The following is a 21,485-nucleotide window of genomic DNA, read 5'->3' as shown; positions in this document are numbered from 1 at the left end:
GAAGCAGAAATTTAAAAAATATCTAAAGCTTGTTTTCCTCCATGGTTGCGACCATCCCTATCTCTGTAATCTCCTTCAGACACACCCTCCCAGATTTTTACAATCATGTGATTCCGGCCTCGAGAACAATCCTGATTTTAATCGCTCCACCATTCGTTCTTTCACTTGCCTGGGCTACAAGCTCTGGAATTTCCACCGTAAAACTCTCCACCTCTCTTTCCACCTTAAAACCTCACTCTTTGACCAAGCTTTTGGTTGCCTGCCCTTATATCTCCTTATGTGGTTCAGTGTCAAATGTTTGTCACATTTCATTATGTTCAAGGTACAATATAAATACAAATAATGATTTTTTTAAAATAAAACTTTTTTTTAAATTTACGAGTACCCAATTTTTTTTTTCCATTGAAGGGGCAATTTAGCATCACCAATCCACCTAACCTTTTAGGTTTAGCAGCGCCAATCCACATAATCCACCTAGACTTTTTCCCAGGGTAGAGGGGTCAATTACTAGGGGGCATAGGTTTAAGGTGCGTGGGGCAAGGTTTAGAGATGTACGAGGTAAGTTTTTTTACACAGAGGGTAGTGGGTGCCTGGAACTCGCTGCCGGAGGAGTGGTGGAAGCAGGGACGATAGTGACGTTCAGGGGCATCTTACCAAATACATGAATAGGATGGGAATAGAGGCATATGGACCCCGAAAGTGTAGAAGATTTTAGTTTAGACGGACAGCATGGTCGGTGCAGGCTTGGAGGGCCGAAGGGCTGCTCCTGTGCTGTACTTTTCTTTGTTCTTTGTTCTAACCTGCATATTTTTGGGTTATGGGGTGAAACCCACGCAGACGTGAGGAGAATGTATAAATACAAATTGTCAGACTTGAATATATATTGTTGATCAGTCTCAGCAATAATACATTGTAACTCAAAGTGCAAAGCAGTTTGTAGGAGAGTGCACAGGTGCTATATATTGCACATTACCCCCATCACAAAGATGACGGCCACACACGACCCCTGTTGCACTTTGCCCGTTAGGAAGATGGCGGCCATTATCTCGGCCGTGTAACTGGGAAGAAGGTGCGGACCCGCTCAGTATAAATGAGGGAGCAGGAAGTTCTTTTTCGGGGATTGCGGTATACACATGTTTACGAAGCCTATCCGCCGGGTTCATCGCTTCCTTCGTTCCGTCAATTTACCCATTTACTTATCGTACATCAAATAATCGACTGTATTGTCGCCATCACTCACACTGCGCATGCCTCACGCCCAGCCCGGCCCCTCTCTCCCTATTGGTCCAGAGCTGCTGTCAATCAGCCAGGCATTCAGATACAATGTTTCAGGTCGCTGACCTTTTATCCAGACTGGAATAATTTAGATATTTTAATATTTTACAAAGAGAGTCAGGGTAAAGAGAGGAGGAAAAAACAAACGGTCTTGTGATAAGATGGAAGGCGAGAATAATTAAACGACAAAGGAAGTGATCGTGCAAGACAACATTGGGTGATAAAGACACAAGTAAATAAACTAAAGGGACAAGTGAAGAAACAAAAGAGGAGGGCCAAATAAGTACATGATCTGGAATTGTTGAAATAAATGTTGAAGCTCAAGATCACACGAATTGTGGGTAACACTGTTGCTTCAGAGCTCCAGGGTCCCAGGTTCAATTCCTGGCTTGGGTCACTGCACGGAGTCTGCACATTCTCCCCATATCTGCATGGGTTTCTTCCCATTAGTCCCGAAAGACATGCTGTTAGGTGAATCGGACATTCTGAATTCTCCATCTGTGTACCTGAACAGGTGCCGGAATGTGGTGACTAGGGGCTTTTCACAGTAACTTCATTGATGTGTTAAAGTAAGCCTACTTCTGACAAAGATTATTATGACTGAATCGTAAACATCCACCAATCTGGATTTCGTCTCTTCAGTGGAGAGGAGATCCCATTATGAATAATGAATAGCAAGAAGTACAAATATATCTCTGCGTCACCTGGAAAGGTGTGTGGTCTAAACATGACGGCAGTGAACATTTTTCATGAAATCTGTAACCTTAGTTACAAGGACGCTCCATGGGATCCTAACAATTGTTGGAGGTGAGAATGGAGCAGACGAAGGTGAAGGACAGCCCTTCAAAAGGAACTAACTTGCGCAAGAGATATTAAAAAGGTTCAGCAGTGTGGGCTCAACATTGTTGATTTATTTGATTTTGAGGCAGAATATTAACATATATAACCAGGGCTGGATGTTATCCACATCAGCAGAAAAATACTCAAATGAACATGGTTTAGTCCTGGATATGATTGGCAACAAAGTCCTTGTGAACTTTCTGGTGTGTCACGAGGGTGGATGAATCACTGAATATCATCCCACACTCTGAGCAGGTGACTGATCCTCCCCAGTGTGAACTCGCTGGTGTGCACTGAGTTGAGATGACCACCTGAACTCAGTCCCACAGTCAGAGCACCTGTACGGTTTCTCATCAGTGTGAACACGTTGATGAGACATCAGATCCCAGGAGCTTTTATAGCACTGCCCACAGACCGGGCATTTAAAAGATCTCTCCCCAGTATGAACGCGCTGGTGTCTCAGGAGCTTGGATGAGTCAGCGAATCCTTTCCCACACTCGGAGCAGGTGAATGGTGTCTCTCCAGTGTGACTGCGTTGATGAGTTTTCAGCTCAGATGGATATCTGAAACCCTTTCCACAGTCCCCACATTTCCACGGCATCCCCCCACTGTGACTACGCTTGTGTCTTGACAGGCCAGATGATTGGCTGAAGCCCCGTCCACACACAGGGCACGTGTATGGTTTCTCCCCACTGTGAACGATGCTTTTTCCTTCCATGTTTAATATCCAATGATATTCAGGTTACGATAAATTAGGTGACTCTGTCAGATGCTGATGTGATGTTTGCTTTCAGTTTTCCACCACAAATCCTCCCCTTTGAATTAGATCTAAAACAGAAAAAAAGGAGTGAGACAGAACCCACAAAAACACAAAGGCAGGTTGTGAAATTGAGCTGAATGAATCTGGTAGTTTGTGGGGTCGGCAGCAAGAAACATTGACCATGAAAGCTGCTGGTTTGTTGTAAAAATCCAACGGGTTAACTAATGGCCTTCAAGGAAAGGAACCTGACACCCAATCTGAACCGGCACAAGACTCTAACGTTCATAACAAGAGCGAGACGGAGAGAGTGAGAGAGACAGAGCGAGAGAACAGAGTGAGAGACGGAGCAAGAGAGAGAAAGCGAGAGACAGAGAATGAGAGAGACAGAGAGCAAGAGAGACAGAGAGCGAGAGAGACAGAGAGCGAGAGAGACAGAGAGCGAGAGTGACAGAGAGCGAGAGTGACAGAGAGCGAGAGTGACAGAGAGCGAGAGTGACAGAGAGCGAGAGTGACAGAGAGCGAGAGACAGAGAGCGAGTGACAGAGAGCGAGTGACAGAGAGCGAGAGGCAGAGAGAGAGACAGACAGCGAGTGACAGAGAGCGAGAGACAGAGAGCGAGAGACAGAGAGCGAGAGACAGAGAGCCCCTCCAGGGCATAATGTGACTTAGCCAGCTAACTTGGCCACATTTTTCAGGAAGGCAGAGTCACAAAGAAACAGCTTGTTCAGCAAAAAACATTTCTTATCAGCAGTCCCCTGACAGCCGTTATGAATACAGACAGTGATTCCAGTCAGGAACAAGGTTACGATGAGGGGATTGTATATACAAAGGGCGGCACGGTAGCATAATGGTTAGCACTGCTGCTCACGGTGTCAAGGACCTGGTTTTGATCCTGGCCCCGGATCATTGTCCGTGTGGAGTTTGTACATTCTCCCCTTGCCTGCTTGGGTTTCACCCCCATAACCCAAAGAGGTGCAGATCAGATGGATTGACCGTGCTAAATTGCCTCTTAAATGAGAAAAAAAATAATTGAGTACTCTAAAATTAAAAAGAAAGTACCAAGGTGGCACAGTAGCAGTAGCGGCATTGTTACATCACAGCTCCAGGGTTCCAGGTTCGATTTCCGGCTTGGGTCCCTATCTGCGCGGAGTCTGCACTTTCTCGTGTCTGCATTGGTTTCCTCCCGGTGCTCCGGTTACCTCCCACATTCCAAAGATGCACAGGATAGGCAGCTTGGCCATGCTAAATTGCCCTTAGTGTCATGGGAATAGGTTGGAGACGTGGGCTTAAGTAGGGTGCTCTTTACAAGGGCCGGTGCAGACTTGATGGGCCAAATGGCCTTCTTCTGCACTGTAAATTCTGTGATTCTATGACAGTGCTAAGGAGGTTTGGAAAACATCAGGAGACCATGAGTGAGGCATATGTTGCCTAAAAACAAATTTCACTGATCAGTGTAAGTAGTCTACAGCCACAATGATTGGATTATGTCCATTTGAGATGGGCTCCTAGCCTTTTGAAACTTGTATAATTACTGAAGAACGATGTAAATTTAGAGTCGACGTGGAACTGCCCCAGATTGCTCTCCCATGCATGCGGTGGAGAATACATAGAACAGTACAGCACAGAACAGGCCCTTCGGCCCTCGATGTTGTGCCGAGCAATGATCACCCCACTTAAACCCACGTAACCCGTATCCCAACAATCCCCCCATTAACCTTACACTACGGGCAATTTAGCATTGCCAATCCACCTAACCCGCACATCTTTGGACTGTGGGAGGAAACCGGAGCACCCGGAGGAAACCCACGCACACACGGGGAGGACGTGCAGACTCCACACAGACAGTGACCCAGCCGGGAATCGAACCTGGGACCCTGGAGCTGTGAAGCATTGATGCTAACCACCATGCTACCGTGAGGCCCCATAATACAGATGGTCTTTAACCAGAGTTGCTGTTTCCATGAGTCTTTGTGTTAGCGGAGTTGTAATTAGGAAGGGAAATCCGGCAATTGGCGCAGTAGTTAGCACTGGGATGGCGGCGTTGAGAACCCCGGTTCTAATCCCGGCCCTAGGTCACTGTCCGTGTGGAGTTCACACATTCTCCCCGTGTCTGCGTGGGTTTCACCCCCACAACCCAACTATGTGCAGGTTAGGTGGATTGGCTACGCTAAATTGCCCCTTAATTGGGGAAAAATAAATAAATGGGCACTCTAAATTTATTAAAATAAAGGAAAAGAAATCCAGTCAGTCTCTAAAATCGCTCCCACAGAAATTGGTGCTACGAGCAGGGTTGTCCACCGGACACCAGAGGCATATGACGCGCCACCTAAGCGGGTGAGTACATTATTATTTACCACCCAGTAGATAGAGGAACCGTGCATCAGACAGCCGGACCCATAAGTTGAAAGAACCGAACAAAATTGAGAAGTAGTGACAGACGCACACAACGCTGAGTACGTTCTAAGGGTCGGATGAACAAAAACGGACTTTAGTACCCCACTGATTAGCAGAGCAAGTAACCCTGCGCTTGGGAAAGGCACAGAGAGGTTAGAGACGTGCCAATAATTGATGACGGCCAAACTTGGAGATCCTGGATGGGGATCCCAAGGCAGCATAATACAAACTACAGTGACTGAACATAAAATTAATAAGAAAAATGGTGTTGAGAGAATATTATTCAGAGTCGCAAAAAGCTTGGTGGTTAGGACAGACTAAAAATAAACCGGAAATGGCAGCTGTCATACTTGCTGCAAGATGAAAAACCATCTCGGAAGCAAGGCGCAGTATAAACAGGTAGCTGCTGTTAAAGCAGCACAGGAGGAAACACTTAAAGAACCAACAAAAAGGATGGTAGCGGGACTATATCCCATACTCTGCAAAATAGAAGAGGATGGGCCCAGGGTAAAGTAGACTGGGGAAACCTAGCAGACTAAGCAGCCCGGCATAATGACAATCCACTCCCCCTAAAATACAAAGGCCCCATCCGTTCCCATAGCACCAATTCAAACCAGAGAGAAAAAAAACCCACCATGGGAGGAGAATGGCCACATCGGTCACTCACGAAATGCCCTGACTGCAACAGAGAAACAAATGTCTGTGGGCAAACTCGGGCTGTTGCGCCACGACCATACAAACTCAGCCTTCTGGGAAATTATGGACGAATTAAGGGAAATTCATAACCTAACCCTAGACAACATAATATTATTTGTAAAGGGAAAACTGGCTGGTCCAATTGCCCACAGCACTACAAAATAGGAATTGGATAACTGCGGCAGGCAGGACGGCCCAACAAAAATAGGATGGATTCCTACCGACTCTCCACTGCACTGTAATAAATGGTGGGAGGCTCAGATTAGTGACAAGACAGACAAAGCTGTTGTCATCATTCTGAGCCTGTACGAACAGGAAGCAAAGTTGATGCATTAACAAGATTTAAACCTAATGACCGTCATTCCAGGGGCAACCACGGAGAAGCAGCACTGTTTATGATTTAGAGGGAGAGGCAGCCGACCTCGACCCCTGGTAGAGATAGCCCCTTTTCAAATGGTGGTGGAAGTGCAAAGACAAGGAAGGTCTTTTGCTTTTGCATCACAACAAAACTGATCAAATAAAGAATTAGTTAGGTTATAGCACGGTGGGACAGTGGTTAGCATTGCTGCCTCACGGCACGAGGTCTGATCCCGGCTCTGGGTCATTGTTCGTATGGAGTTTACACATTCTCCCAGTGTCTGCGTGTCCCCCCACAACCCAAAAATGTGCAGATTAAGTGGATTAGCCATGCTAAATTGCCCCTTAAGTGGGGAAAAAAATAATGGGGTACTCTACATCTATATTAAAAAAAAGAATTAGTTGGGTTATAGATGAAATACAAGTTTGTGTTGTTCTGAGTCAAGGTCAGATTATAAACTTGCAGTTCGGCAGCGATCTAATTTGAATTCTTCAAAACAAGTTAAAAGTGAACTGATGAAGACTCACTTGAGAGTGAAAGACCAGGTGAGACTTAAAAAGGGCTGGGTTAGTCAGGTGTTTCACTCTGGACTTGACGGAAGGGCTCGAGGGGTAGCGGTAATGGTCAGCAAAAGAGTACGCTTCCAGATGGAGAAGGTGGTGGCAGATCAGGGGGGTAGATATGTGATTGTGACAGGGGCGCTGGAGGGGAGGTTAGTGGCACTGTTAAGTGTATATGGCCCCAATTGGGATTCGCAAAGAAGGTGTTTGGGGCCATCCCCGACTTGAACACACACAAACTGAAAGTAGGGGGGGGACTGGAACTTGGTGCAGGAGCCAAGGTTGGACAGGTCACGGCGGCGCTCGCTGGTCCCATCGGGGACGAAGGCATTAACTGGGCTGATGGTGGCAATGGGAGGGGTGGACCTTGGAGGTTTCTGCACCCGAAGGAGCGGGAGTACTCACTTTTCTCAGCAGTCCACACTTTGGAAGTTGACAACAGAATCCCAAGAACGTTTACGTAATTCGTTTTGCTTATCATTGTTTTCAAGCACTTGATATGTTTCACTGCTAGTGTTTGAAACATCTTTTTGTGTGTCTGATTCGAGCATTGATGTTTTCTGCCTGAAATTGTAATCTTTGAGATCATAGTTTAAGGGATTTAAGTCAAATGGTTGACAAAACCTGGAGTCGTTTTTCTGGCCAGAGGCATGATTCCAGGATACATTTTTTAAAAAATTACAGTACCCAATTATTTTTTTTCCAATTAAGGGGTAATTAAGCAATTAACCACCTACCATGCACATCTTTGCATTATTGGGGTGCGACCCGCACAAACACAGGGATATTGTACAAACTTCACACAGTGACCCAGGGCTGGGATCGGCACCGTGAGGCAGCACTGCTAACAACTGCGCCACCATGCCACCTATGGTTCCAGGACTATTTGATCAACATGTGGGAATTTTAATCCAGATACAAATTCACACATGTAAGAATGCGATAATTTGAATTCAATATAATTGATTGGAGTTTGGGATATCTAAAATGTTTATGTCCAATCCTTTGTTGGATTGATCTTGTTCTCCACGAGGTGGAGACTGTTTATTGACTTCTTTAAGGGACAGTAGCAGTCAGTGGGGTGGCATGTGTTCTTTGTTGGGGTGGAGGGTGCTGTGTGTGAAAGGACAGAGTTATACACAGGAATAGGGGCAACTGTGCCTGGTTAATTGTTGCTTTTTGCCCATTTCTGTTCAGCATATGTTTGAAAATATCTACAATAAAATATTTTTAAAAATATATGTGTTCCTGGCAGAACAAAGGTAATCAGCTTGTCAAAGGGCAACTAGGAACAGATGGCCCAAGTGAGATGGAGTGACAATGAAATGGGGAAAACAGATCGTTGGAAGAAATAGAAATGGGGTGGAGATGAGAGTACACAGTTAGATGTTGTTGAACTCAATGTTAAGTTCGAAAGGCGGGCAGCATAACATGCCTAATCAGATTAGGTGCTGTTCCTTCAGTTTGCGCTGGGCTTCACTGGAACATTGCAACAGGCCAAGGTCAGATATGAGAGCAGAACCGAGTTGAAATAGCAAACGATAGGTCTGGGTCTGCATCTGGACAAAGCGAAGGTGCTCTGCAAAGCGGTCAGCCAGTCTGCGTTTAATCTCTCCAATGGAGAGGAGACGATATTGGGAGCAGCAACTGCAACCGACCAGATTGAAGGAGGTGCGTAGGAAGCGCTGCCTCACTTGAAAAATGTTTAGGCCTTTCGATGGCGAGCAGTGAGGAGACAAAGAGTTGGGTCCTGCCGCATTAAGCCCGCTGGAAACATGGCGGCCGTAAACTCGGGTCTGTCGTTGAGAAAAACCTGTGGCTCTGCTTAATTGAAACGGACGACTTGGAAGTTCTTTTTCAGAGTTCGCGCGAACTTTGCAACATGCTTACGAGGCCTCCCCACCCACCTGCATTACCCCCTCCGTTCCGCTATATTTTTTTTCTCTATTTACCGATTCCTGATCCAACAAAGAAGCGTCTCTCAATCGCCATTAATCACACTGCGCATGCTCCACTCCCAGTTCCGCTCCGCCCCTCATTCAGTCCGATTGGTTGGAGGACCAGCCTCTCCCGCTTGGTCCTCCCTTTCTATTGGTCCAAAGCTACCGTCAATCACCCCGGCATTGTGCCGGTTTCAAATGATGAGAGCAGCCATAAAGTCAGCCTAACTTGCTGGTTATTGGCAGCATTCTTTGTTTGGGAATTAGAGCTAGAGATGAATGGTCAGTTCCCCTCTGTGCGGGGTGGGGAGGATTCACATTCATTTCCCTAGTGATGATGTGGCGGTGCCGGTGTTGGACTGGGGTGAGCACAGTAAGAAGCCTTACACCAGGTTAAAGTCCAACATCACAGTTATCATAGAATTTACCGTGCAGAAGGAGGCCATTCGGCCCATCGAGTCTGCACCAGCTCTTGGAAAGAGCACCCTACCCAAGTTCAACACCTCCACCCTATCCCAATAACCCAGTAACCCCACCCAACACTAAGGGCAATTTTGGACACTAAGGGCAATTTATCATGGCCAATCCACCTAACCTGCACATCTTTGGACTGTGGGAGGAAATCGGAGTACCCGGAGGAAACCCACGCACACACGGGGAGGATGTGCAGACTCCGCACAGACAGTCACCAAGCCGGAATCGAACCTGGGACCCTGTAGCTGTGAAGCCATTGTGCTATCCACAAGGCTACCGTGCTGCCCTCCACAAGGCTACCGTGCTGCTCTCCACAAGGCTACCGTGCAGCCCTCCACAAGGCTACATGTTCGTTTCAAACACTAGCTTTTGGTGGAAAAAGAGGCAGGAGCAGTGCTCCGAAAGCTAGTGTTTGAAACAAACATGTTGGACTTTAACCTGGTGTTGAGACTTCTTACTGATTTCCCTAGTGCACTGATTATCACCTTTACATCAGAAAGCCCCCTCTTCAATCCTGCCTGGAAATGTTTCAAATTGTTGTTGAGGAGGAATTAACAGGGAGTTTAATTTCATATTGAACAGGTGGAGAGTTATTGTCTCATTCTTTAAAAGCTAATTCTTCACCTTGAAAAATTATGAATGATTTTGACAGGCTAAACAAGAATATGCTGTTTCCACTGGTTGGCATTCATGATGTCGAGATGCCGGCATTGTACTGGGGTGGGCACAGTATGAAGTCTTACAATACCAGGTTAAATTCCAACAGGTTTGTTTGGAATCACGAGCTTTCAGAGCACAGCTCCTTCACCAGGTGAGTGAAGAGGTGCATTCCACAAGCACATAGAACATAGAACAGTACAGGCCCTTCGGCCCTCAATGTTGTGCCGAGCCATGATCACCCTACTCAAACCCACCCTATACCCATAACCCAACAACCCCCCCTTAACCTTACTTTTATTAGGACACTACGGGCAATTCAGCATGGCCAATCCACCTAACCCGCACATCTTTGGACTGTGGGAGGAAACCGGAGCACCCGGAGGAAACCCACGCACACAGGGAGAGGACGTGCAGACTCCACACAGACAGTGACGCAGCCGGGAATCGAACCTGGGACCCTGGAGCTGTGAAGCATTTATGCTAACCACCATGCTACCCTGCTGCCCCGAAATCAAATTGGAGAATGTGGGCATCGATCCCACTACCTCTTACATGCAAAGCAAGCACTCTACCATTTGAGCTAATTCCCCCAGACTATACAGATAAAGTCAATGATACAAGATGACATTTGAATGTGAGTCTTTGCAGGTAATTAAGTCTTTCCAGGTCCAGACGGTGTAGCAGGAGAGAGGAATAATCAGTTTAAAGAGGTGTGAATTGTTTCAAACCAGGACAGTTGATAGGATTTTGCAAGGCCAGGCCAGATGGTAGGGGGTGAATATAGTGTGACATATATAGGATCCACCACCCTGGCCACATCCTCCAAGTACCTCTTCCTCCACTGGGCAAAGTTCTTGTGCAGAAAGGACACAAGTTGTTTCGTCGACCACGGGTCAGCAAACCCAGACCCTCTGTCATCTTCCCCTGTGTCGCAGGCTCCAAACCACCTTTCAGCGAATGTACCCTCCTTTTTCGACCACTTCTGGTCCACGAATGCATAAACCGGTAGGATACTCTCTACTTCCACCTCACCAGCACCTTGTACCATCACTCAACTCTGCCGTTAATTGGGGAAAAGGTCCAAAACGTCCATCACGAGAGGAAGCACCGTTATAGAGTATTGAATTCTAAGGCGTGTCTGTGGTCACTCCCTGTTAATTCCTCCTCAACAACAATTTGAAACATTTCCAGGCAGGATTGAAGAGGGGGCTTTCTGATGTAAAGGTGATAATCAGTGCACTAGGTTGGTATGTTGCCTCCCTGGTGCTCAGATCAAGGGTATCTCAGAGTGCTACAGGGCACTCTGAAGGGGGAGGGTGAACTGCCAGTGGTCATGGTACACATTGGTACAAACAACAGATTTAAAAAGGGATGAGGTACTAAAAGCAGAAATAGGGAGTTCGGAAGTAAGTTGATAAGTAGGACCTCACAGGGAGTGATCTCAGGATTATTACCAGTGTCACATACTAATCAGAGTAGAAAGAGCACGATATATCAGATTAATACATGGCTGCAGAGATGGTATGAGGGAGAGGGTTGTTGGGAGTCTTGGGACATTGGGACCAATTCTGGGAGGTTTGACCAGTGCAAACAGAACAGGGTACTTCTGGGTATGACTGGGACTGATGTCCCAGAGTGAGTTTTTGCTCGAGTGGTTGCGGAGGGTTTAGACAAAAATGGTAGGGGGATGGGAACCAATGCATGGAGTCAGAGAGGGGAAATACGGAAAAGAATGAAAGACAAAAGGGAATAAGAAAAGTGAAAGGCAGAGAAAACAAGTACCAAAATCAAACACGGCCACTGTGAAAAATAGTGGGAACAGGACAAGGAATGTGGAAAAGCCAAGCCTGTTGCTCTGGTTACTTGCTATAAATACGAACATAGAACTTATAGTGCAGAAGGAGGCCATTTGGCCCATCGAGTCTGCACCGACCTACTTAAGCCTTCACTTCCACCCGATCCCCGTAACCCCAATAACCCCTCCTAACCTTTTTGGTCACTAAGGGCAATTTATCATGGCCAAACCACCTAACCTGCATGTCTTTGGACTGTGGGAGGAAACCGGAGCACCCGGAGAAAACCCACGCACACACGGGAAGAACGTGCAGACTCCGCACAGACAGTGACCCAGCGGGGAATCGAACCTGGGACCCTGGCGCTGTGAAGCTACAGTGCTATCCACTTGTGCTACTGCGCTGCCCAAATATGGCGGTTAATAAGGTCGCCTTTCTTAATCCTAATCCTACTTTCAGAGTCGCCAGGTATCTCTCGATACTGCCACAAGGTTCAATCCGAATACCGATCAAAGAGCCAATACACCAGTTAATTAGTTCAAAGTCAATACTACTGTATTTACACACAGTAAGGCCTACTCATGCACAATAACACTACAGGCTAAACTATATCTATCATTAACACCTATACTTAACTTCGGTTGCCCACTTAGGTCAGAGGACCAATGGCCGATGTTCGGATCTGAAGCTGTTGGGTTTGAAGAGGTAACAGGAGTACAGTTAAGGCCGTCGTCTGGTAGTGAGCGTTGAACTTGAACTTACTTGCTTCTGGTGATGCTGGTGGAAGGGTCTCTCCGCTTGAGAGCCGAATCCAAGAGGCTGAACCTTTGGCGCGGGTTCCTTCTTATACTTGGAGGGGCTTTGCACGCTTTTAGGTGGACCTTAAACTTGGTGCCAATTAATTGGGCAGCTTCTTGATCATTGTCATCGATCTAAACCAATAAAGGGGTGGGTGCCTTGATGGCTGGGCGTGTCCTAGGTGGCCGTTTGCCTTGCTTTGTTTGTGTCTTCTGGTTGGGGTAGTGGCGCCGGACTGTCTGGGACAGTATCGGCTACATGAGCACTCGTTCTTTGTTTCCCGGAGATGGGCCAAAAATATGTAAATCGACCCAGAGTTTCGATTCCGTCTGCTCCCTATAGGCTCTGTGAGTGTCATTTTATATACTAAAAGTGGCCATCCCAGATGGCTACAAGCCTCAAGGCTTTGTGCCTTAGTGCGCGGAGCATTCACAATAAAGTGGATGGGAATTGAGCATCCAGGGATACTCATTTAGTATTGAGGAAGAACAGACAAAAATGAAAAAGGGTTGCATTGCTGGTTAAAGAAGAAACCAATGCCATTGTAACTTCATTGCAATGTAAGCCTACTTGTGACAATAAAGATAATTAAAAATTAGTGAGGAAGGATATTATCACCCTCCGAGTGAACACATTTTTCATCTCAGCACTAAATGACCGTCCCCCATTTCCGGACACTGAGACCCGTTGTTTTAGCTCTTCTCCTGCTCCTCTCAGCCAGAGGAAACAACGTCCCTGCATCCAGCCCTGCCAGAATGTTGTACATTTCAATGAGATTCCTTCTCATTTTTCTAAACTCCAGAGTAAACTCCAGGAGATTTGCACATGAAATTAGCTGAATGACATATTAATGTCAGTCCTTCATTATAGTTCACCACATTCAGCATCGGCCTGTTATGAACCGTCTTGTGGTACATCTGCTGAACATAAGCTTACCACGGCTCTGCTTTAGTCTTACTGGAAGCCAGTGTGAAAATGTGAACAATTCCAAAGCTTAACAATGTAAGACTGGAAGGAGATTGTGACTGTGAATACTTTGCAGTGTGCACATTCCAGTAATCATTATCTGGGGGAATCAGGAAGATGAGATGCTGATGTTTCTTTACCCTGTCATCTGTAAACCCCACCTCTTCACAATACCGTCTCTCCTACGCTCTCTGTTCCTGCTTTCCAGGTGAAGCTCATGTTCACCAACTGTCTGTGTTTGCATCAAGCAGCCAATTGACCCTAGGATCTGGAGAGCCAGGGGAGCTGGAGGGGTGGCAGGGACAGAATCATTAAGAAATGCGACATAGAATTTGATTTGAGTCATTTTCTTTCAGAGATGAATATCTGCCACTGTTGCCTTGTAAGTTTCACAGGAGCTGCAGTAATTTGGTTGATTTTGAACTTGAAAATTACACAGGAGCAGCTTGTGGGATTATTTCACCTCATCTGTCAATTTCATATTGCAATGGTAGGGGTTTCCAGAACCAGGGATCACAGTCAAGAATAGGGGGAAACTATTTAGGACTGGGATGAGGACAAATTTCTTCACAGAGCAGTGAGCCTGTGGAATTTGCTACAACAGAAAGCGGTCGAGGCCAAAACATTGTATGTTTTCAAGATGTTTGATATAGCTCTTGGGCTAAAGGGATCAAAGGATGTGGGGGAGGGGGGGGGGGCGGGGAGTGGGAACAGGTAACTGAGTTGGATGATCAGCCATGATCATGATGAATGACACAGCAGGTCGACGGGCCAAATGGGCTACTCCTGCTCTTAATTTCTGCCTTTCTTTGTTACGTTGTGTCACAGATATGAAAAAGACGCGACGCAAAGTGTACTTAACACCAAGCTGATTTATTTGAATTTTGTCTCGAATAGCAACACCTGGAGTTTATTAACAGCAGCTGAGACTCCAATGAACAATGTTCATTCTGGATTTGATCAACAGCGAACGCCAATCATTGTAGTTATTCATGATTTTGCTGGTCTGTCAGTTCGTCAGATGACTGAGCGAATCCCTTCTCAAACTCTGAGAAGGAGTACGGCCTCTGCCGAGTGTGAATTTGCTGGTGCCGAGTGAGGTTAGATGACGTCTTGAACCCAGTCCCACAGTGAGAGCACCTGAAAGGTTTCTCGTCGGTGTGAATATGTTGATGCCGCATCACTTCCCCAGAACTTTTAAAACACTTCTCGCATGCTGAACATTTAAAAGGTCTCTCATCAGTGTGTACTCTTTGATGTTTCAGCAGACTGGATGACTCAGTGAATCCCTTCCCACATCTGGAGCAGGTGAATGGCCTCTCCCCAGTGTGAACTCGCTGGTGCCGAGTGAGGTGAGATGATTCCCTGAACCCGGTTCCACAATGAGAGCAACTGAACGGCCTCTCATCAGTGTGAACACGTTGATGGGATATCAGTTCCCCGGAACTTTTGAAGCACTTTCTACAATCTGGACATTTAAAAGGTCTCTCATCAGTGTGGACACGTTGATGGTGTCTGAGCAGAGTGGATGAGTCTCTGAATCCCTTCCCACACTTGGAGCAGGTGAATGGTCTCTCCCCAGTGTGAATGTGCTTATGTTTAGTGAGATTAGATGATGTCTTGAACCCAGTGCCACAGTGAGTGCATCTGAACGGTCTCTCATCAGTGTGAACACGCTGATGGTGTATCAAGTCCCTGGAACTTTTAAAACACTTTCCACAGTCTGGGCATTCGAAAGCTCTCACGTCGGTGTGAACTCGCCGGTGTCTCCACAGGCTGGATGACTGAGTGAATCCCTTCCCACACTCGGAGCAGGTGAACTGCCTCTCTCCGGTGTGGCTGCACCTGTTTCTTTCAAGGTCAGTTGGGGAATTGAATTCCTTCCCACAATCTGCAGACTTCAACAGCTTCTCCCCTTTGAGACTGCATTTATGTTTTGACAGGCCAAATGATAGACTGAAGCCTCGTCCACATACAGAACACATGTACGGTTTCTCCACATTGTGAATGGTGCTTTTTCCTTCCATGTTCAAAATCCAATGATATTCAGATGACGATAAATTGAGTGACTCTGTCTGACCCGGCAGTAATGTTTGGCTTCAGTTTCTCGACTGCAAATCCTCCCCTTCTAATACCCTGTGAAACTGATTTAAAACAGAAAAGCAAGTGAGAGAGAACTCCTTAAAAACACCCAAGATACAGGGGAAGGCGGTCCCGCAGCTCAGGCGGGAGAGGGGGGTTGTCTTTGAGTATGGTGCGAACGCCAGTCATTTGCTGGCGGGCCAACTCCGCTGGCAGCGAGGGAGATTGTGCGGATTAGTGATAGGACAGGTATGTTGGTGGCGGCGCCGGAGCAGGTGTGTAAGGAGTTTGAAGTCTTTTATAGGGTCTTTTATAAGTTGGAGCAGCCGGGGATGAAGGAATTTCTGGAGCGACTGGAGTGTCCGGAGGAGGAGAGGGCGGGATAGTACGGAACGGTGGGGGTGGAAGAAGTGCATGCAGCAATAGGGAAGATGCAATCAGGTACGGAACTGGGGCCGGATGGGTTCCCTGTGGAATTTATTAAAAGATTCAAGGATAGAGTGGCACTGCTGATGGTAGAAATGTTTGAGGATACAATGGTTAGGAGAGTATTGCGAGAGACGATGAGGCAGGCATCCATTTCTGTATCACATAAAAAGGAAAAGGATCCGATGGAGTGTGGGTCGTACATCCCATTTCTCTACTGAACATGGATGCAAAGATATTGGAGAGAGAATCATAGAATCTACAATGCAGAAGGAGGCCATTCAGCACATCAAGTCCGTACCAGCCCTTGGAAAGAGCACCCTACATAAGCCCACATCAGCACCCTATCCCCGTAACACCACCTAACTTTTTGGACACGAAGGGGCAATTTAGCATGACCAATCCACTTAGCCTGCACTTCTTTGGACTGCGGGAGGAAACCAGAACACCCGGAGGAAACCCACACAGGCACGGGGAGAAAGTGAAAACTCCACATAGGCAATCATCCGAGGCTGGAATTGAACCCGGGTCCCTGGAGCTGTGACAGCAGTGCTAATCACTCTGCCACCGTGCCGCCCCTTTGTGGTGGCGGTGAGGTTGGAGAGTGCCTTCCCAAGGTGGTAGGGGAGGATCAGACAGGGTTCGTAAAGGGCAGGCAGCTGTTGAATGTGGCGCTTTTTCCGACAGAAGAGAGCTGGACGTGGTCAATGTCCGTGTGGAGTTTGCACATTCTCCCCGTATTTCTGCCCCCACAACCCAAAGATGTGCAGGGTAGGTGGATTGGACACGCTAAACTGCCACTTGATTGGGAAAAAAAATTAATTGGGTACTCTAAATTTATTTTAAAAAGGGAACTGGACGTGGTGGCAGCATTAGATGAGAAGAAGGCGTTTTACAGAGTGGAGTTATTCATTTGCGGTGCTGGAGAAGTTTGGGATTGGGACTAAGTTTGTGGCATGGGTGAAATTGCGAAACAAAGATCCAACGGCATGTGTGCGGATGAACAATATGAATTCGGGGTACTTTCCATTATTTTGGGGAATGAGGCAGGGATGCCCCATGTCCCCTCTTCTGTTTGCGCTGCTGACTGAGCCCTTGGCCATTGTTCTGAGGGATTCGGACTTATGGAAGGGGTGGAAAATAGGGTATCTCTACACGGACGATCTGCTGCTGTAAATCTCGGACCTGAGCTTGTTGGTGAGGGATATAATGGAGTTGTTAAGGAAATTTGGGGCGTTTTCAGGGTATAAGCTAAATTTAGGGAAAAGCTGGTATTTTGTGGTGTCTTCCCCAGATGCAGAGGTGGGTCTGGGAGGGCTGCCATTCCGGGTAGTGACAACACATTTGAGGTATTTGGGGTGCAGGTGGCACAGGACTGTGTAAGCTTAATTTAATGAATCTGGTTGGGAAGGTGAAGGAGGACTTGGCGGATGGAGTAGCCTCCCCTTGTCACTGGAAGGCCAGGTGCAGGCAGTAAAGATGAACACTCTGCCATGGTTCCTGTTTCTGTTCCAGTGTCTGCCGGTCTTTTTGCCAAAGTCATTCTTTTGGGGGGGGGGGGGGGGGGGGGTGCAGACAGGCTGGTATCGTCGTTTCTGTGGGCAGGGAAGGTGGCTAGGAAAAGGGTGGCTAGGAAAAGGAAAGCGGTAGCCCAAAGGGGACAACAGATGATGGTTCAGGGTATAAGCTAAATTTAGGGAAAAGCTGATATTTTGTGGTGTCTTCCCCAGGTGCAGAGGTGGGTCTGGGAGAGCCCTTCCGAATTTGTTATTCCATTTCTGAGCGGCGAATGCGTAGAAGGTGCGGGGATGGAGTACAGAGATTGAGGTTTTGTGGGTGCAGATGGAGGCGGTTCCTGTAAAGGGTTGGAGTTGCAGGCTCTGGCAATGGCGTTTACCCCAGGATAATACGCGGGTAGTCCTGTGATGCTAGACACACTGAAGATTTGGAAGCAAATTAAGTTGAGGGCAGTCACGAGGGTGATGCTGATAAGAGGGAACCATGGGTTTGAGCCAGAGAAGATGGATGAGAGTTTCTGGGGATGGGAGGAGAGAGGGGTGAAAGAGATGAAGGACCTTGCTTTTAAAGGGGAAAGCTTGGAGGAGTTGGGGGTGATGTTTGGGCTCCAAAATGAGGGCTTCAGTTATATGCACGTGAGCAACTTTGCAAAAATAAGGTCTTCCCGAACTTCCCGGTGACACCGTCCTTCTTGCTGCTGGAGGTGCTGTCGCTGGGGCGGGGTGTGTGTGGCTGGAGCGTGGAGTCGTTTTGGCGATTATGGAAATGGATAGGGTGTGCATGGACGGGTTAAAGCAAAGAGGGAGGGAGGAAGAGCTGGGGATGGTTTTGGAGGGGGATTATGATGTGAGGTTACAGGGCGGCACGGTGGTGCAGTAGTTAGCACTGCTGCCTACGGCGCTGAGGGCCCGGGTTCAATCCCAGCCCTGGGTCGGTGTCTGTGTGGAGTTTGCACATTCTCCCCGTGTGACTCACCCCCACAACCCAAAAAATATGCACAGAGTAGGTGAATTGGCCATGCTACTTTGCCCCATAATTGGAAAAAAATAATTGGGTGCTCTAAATTTATCGCAAAAAAAGAGAAACAAAAAATGGGGTGGAGTGCTGCAAAGGGTCAATGCCTCAACTTTGTGCGTGAGGCTGGAGTTGATTCAAGAGAAGGTGGTGTATAGGGTGCACTTAATGAAGGCAAGGATGAGTCAGCTGTTTGAGGGGGTGGAGGATGCAAGCAATGTGTGAAGGGCCCAGCCAATCATGTCCATACATTCTGGTTCTGAAGTTGGAGGGGATTTTGGGCATCGTTCTGGACTTGGATCTGGAGCCGGTCTCCTGGAAGCCATATTCGGGGCGTTAGACCTGCTGGAGTTGCAGAGGGTGCAGGGGCAGATGCCTTCGCCCTCGGCTCATTGATCACTCGCAGGAAGGTTCTGTTAGGGTGGAGGTCAACGTCTCTCCCCTGTGCCTTGGGAATCTAATGGAGTTCCTGTATTTGGAGGTGACATTTGCTTTGAGATAGAACATAGAACATTACAGCGCAGTACGGGCCCTTCCGCCCTCGATGTTGAGCCGACCTGTGAAACCATCTGAAGCCTATCTGACCTACACTATTCCATTTTCATCCATATGTCTATCCAGTGACCACTTAAATGCCCTTAAATTTGGCGAGTCTACTACTGTTGCAGGCAGGGCGTTCCACACCCCTACTACTCTCTGAGTAAAGAAACTGCCTCTTACATCTGTCCTTTTTCTACCACCCCTCAATTTAAAACTATGCCCCCTCGTGTTGGTCATCACCATCCGAGGAAAGAGACTCTCACTGTCCACCCTATCTAACCCTCTGACTATCCTATATGCCTCTATTAAGTCACCTCTCACCCTTCTCCTCTCTAACGAAAACAACCTCAAGTCCCTGAGCCTTTCCTCGTAAGACCTTCCCTCCATACCAGGCAACATCCTAGTAAATCTCCTCTGAACCCTTTCCAAAGCTTCCACATCCTTCCTATAATGTGGTGACCAGAACTGCACGCAGTACTCCAGGAGCGGCCGCACCAGAGTTATGTACAGCTGCAGCATGACCTTGTGGTTCCGAAACTCAATCCCCCTACTGATAAAGGCTAGCACACCATATGCCTTCTTAACAGCCCTATTTACCTGGGTGGCAACTTACAGGGATTTATGTACCTGGATGCCGAGATCTCTCTGTTCATCTACACAGGTGAGGGGTTCCCAAAGAATTTGGGGTTTGTTTATTTTACCCTTTGACATGGTTGCCTTCAAAGGGTTGGAGGGTGCTTTGCCTGAACCGGTGACACAAGTCTTTGGCATCTATGAGAGCGGAGAAGGAGACAGAAAGAGCTAGCAGTGGCAGGGGGTGAAGGAGACAGATTTCATGTATTTACAATGCAAGCTGAATATAGACGGCACCTCCCAAATCTCAACTTTCACCACAATGAAGGGCCAAGGTGGCAGTTGCATATGAAAACCATCACATTCAAGTTTCCCTTCAAGTCACACAACATGGGTGGTGCAGTGGTTAGCACTGCAGCCTCACATCCATCTTGCCTGGCTCAAACCCATGGTTCCCTCTTATCGGCATCACCCTCGTGCCTGACCTCAACTTAAAGAGCTGTTGGAATTGCCTCCAAATCTTCAGTGTCGCTACCATCACAGGACTATGCGAGTACCAGGCTGGGGTGAATGCCATTGCCAGAGCCTGGAATCCCAACCTTTTACAGGAACCTACCTCTCAGGTTCGATCCCGGCTCTGGGTCACTGTCCGTGTGGAGTTTGCACATTCTCCTCGTGTTTGCGTGGATTTCACCCCCACAACCCAAAGATGTGCAGGTTAGGTGGATTGGCCATGCTAAATTTCCCCTTAATTGGAAAAAATTAATTGGGTACTCTAATTTTTTTTAAAAAAGTCACCCACCATTTTGACTACCGAATGGGTAGAAATTGCATTAAAACATTGGGAAGAGTGAAATCCCTAAACATCAACTCCAAACTCTCCCGGAAAAACGTCTGAGGCTGAACCAGAGCATTTGAAACATTGACCATAGAACATACAGTACAGGAGGCCATTCGGCCCATCGAGTCTGCACCGACTCACATAAGCCCTCACTTCCACCCTGTCCCCGTAACCCAATAACCCCATCTAAACTTTTTGGTTACTAAGGGCAATTTATCATGGCCAAGCCACCTAACCTGCACGTCTTTGGACTGTGGGAGGAAACTGGAGCACCCAGAGGAAACCCACGCACACATGGGGAGAATGTGCACACTCGGCACAGACAGTGATCCAGCAAGGTATCGAACCTGGGACCCTGGTACTGTGAAGTCACAGAGCTACCCACTTGTGCTACCGTGGTGTCATATTTGACCATCATCCAAAACTCTGCTGCCCGTGTTTATTCACACCAAATCTTGTTTATCCATCACCCCTGTGCTCACTGACCTATAAAGGATCTGGAATCAGAAGTTTCAACATTAAAACATTCCCATCCTTGTTTCCTCCCTGATTATGATCGCCTCCAAACACATTCAAGATCTCTACACTCATCTAATTCCGGCCTCTCGAACAATCCTGATTTTAATCCGTCCCCCATTGGTGACCATTCTTTCATTTGCCTGGGCTGCAAGCTCTGGAATTTCCTCCTTAAACCTATCCACCGGCACCTCACTTTCCTCCTTCCAGATTTTCCTTCAAACCGCCCTCTTATACCAAGCATTTGGTCACCTGCGCTCATATCTCCTTAGGGTTCACTGTTTACACAGCATCTTTACGAAGCCTGTTCACAAAAGTTTTTTCCCATTTACCGACTCCATATCGAACAAAGAAGCGCCTCACCATCGCCATTAGGCAGAACGCGCATGCTCCACTCCCAGCTCGGTCCCGCCCCACTTTACCCCGATTGGTTGGAGGATCAACCACTCCTTCTCGGTCAT

At 47.4% G+C, this 21,485-nt stretch overlaps 1 protein-coding gene and 1 long non-coding RNA gene across 4 annotated transcripts; both read right to left on the bottom strand.

Moving 5' to 3' along the window:
* Positions 1 to 2,164: 2,164 nt before the first annotated feature.
* Positions 2,165 to 8,921, bottom strand: LOC119952008. 2 transcript variants are annotated; one of them, XR_005457737.1, is made up of 2 exons: positions 8,836 to 8,921; positions 2,165 to 2,943 (listed from the first exon to the last, which is right to left on the bottom strand). It is a non-coding gene; the product is annotated as an uncharacterized LOC119952008 (long non-coding RNA). The 2 variants fall into 2 exon arrangements; XR_005457736.1 differs by having other exon boundaries at positions 8,791 to 8,904.
* A 5,445-nt stretch (positions 8,922 to 14,366) lies between these two features.
* Positions 14,367 to 21,451, bottom strand: LOC119951996 (zinc finger protein 239-like). Of its 2 annotated transcripts, none has more exons than XM_038775450.1 (2): positions 21,388 to 21,451; positions 14,367 to 15,658 (listed from the first exon to the last, which is right to left on the bottom strand). In XM_038775450.1, exon 2 carries the CDS (start codon positions 15,539 to 15,541, stop codon positions 14,501 to 14,503), a length of 1,041 nt encoding a protein of 346 aa, XP_038631378.1. In that variant the 5' UTR covers positions 15,542 to 15,658; positions 21,388 to 21,451; the 3' UTR covers positions 14,367 to 14,500. The 2 variants fall into 2 exon arrangements, with proteins under 2 accessions (XP_038631378.1, XP_038631377.1); XM_038775449.1 differs by having other exon boundaries at positions 21,277 to 21,395.
* Positions 21,452 to 21,485: the final 34 nt, after the last annotated feature.

This window comes from Scyliorhinus canicula, chromosome 17, assembly GCF_902713615.1.
Source record: "Scyliorhinus canicula chromosome 17, sScyCan1.1, whole genome shotgun sequence".
Classification (NCBI taxonomy): Eukaryota; Metazoa; Chordata; class Chondrichthyes; order Carcharhiniformes; family Scyliorhinidae; genus Scyliorhinus; species Scyliorhinus canicula.
This window is presented reverse-complemented; position numbering and strand designations above follow the sequence as displayed.

Bases quoted from the DNA above. Each gene is read 5' to 3' on its own strand.
- LOC119951996 (XM_038775450.1), bottom strand. From the start codon at position 15,541: ATGGAAGGAAAAAGCACCATTCACAATGTGGAGAAACCGTACATGTGT.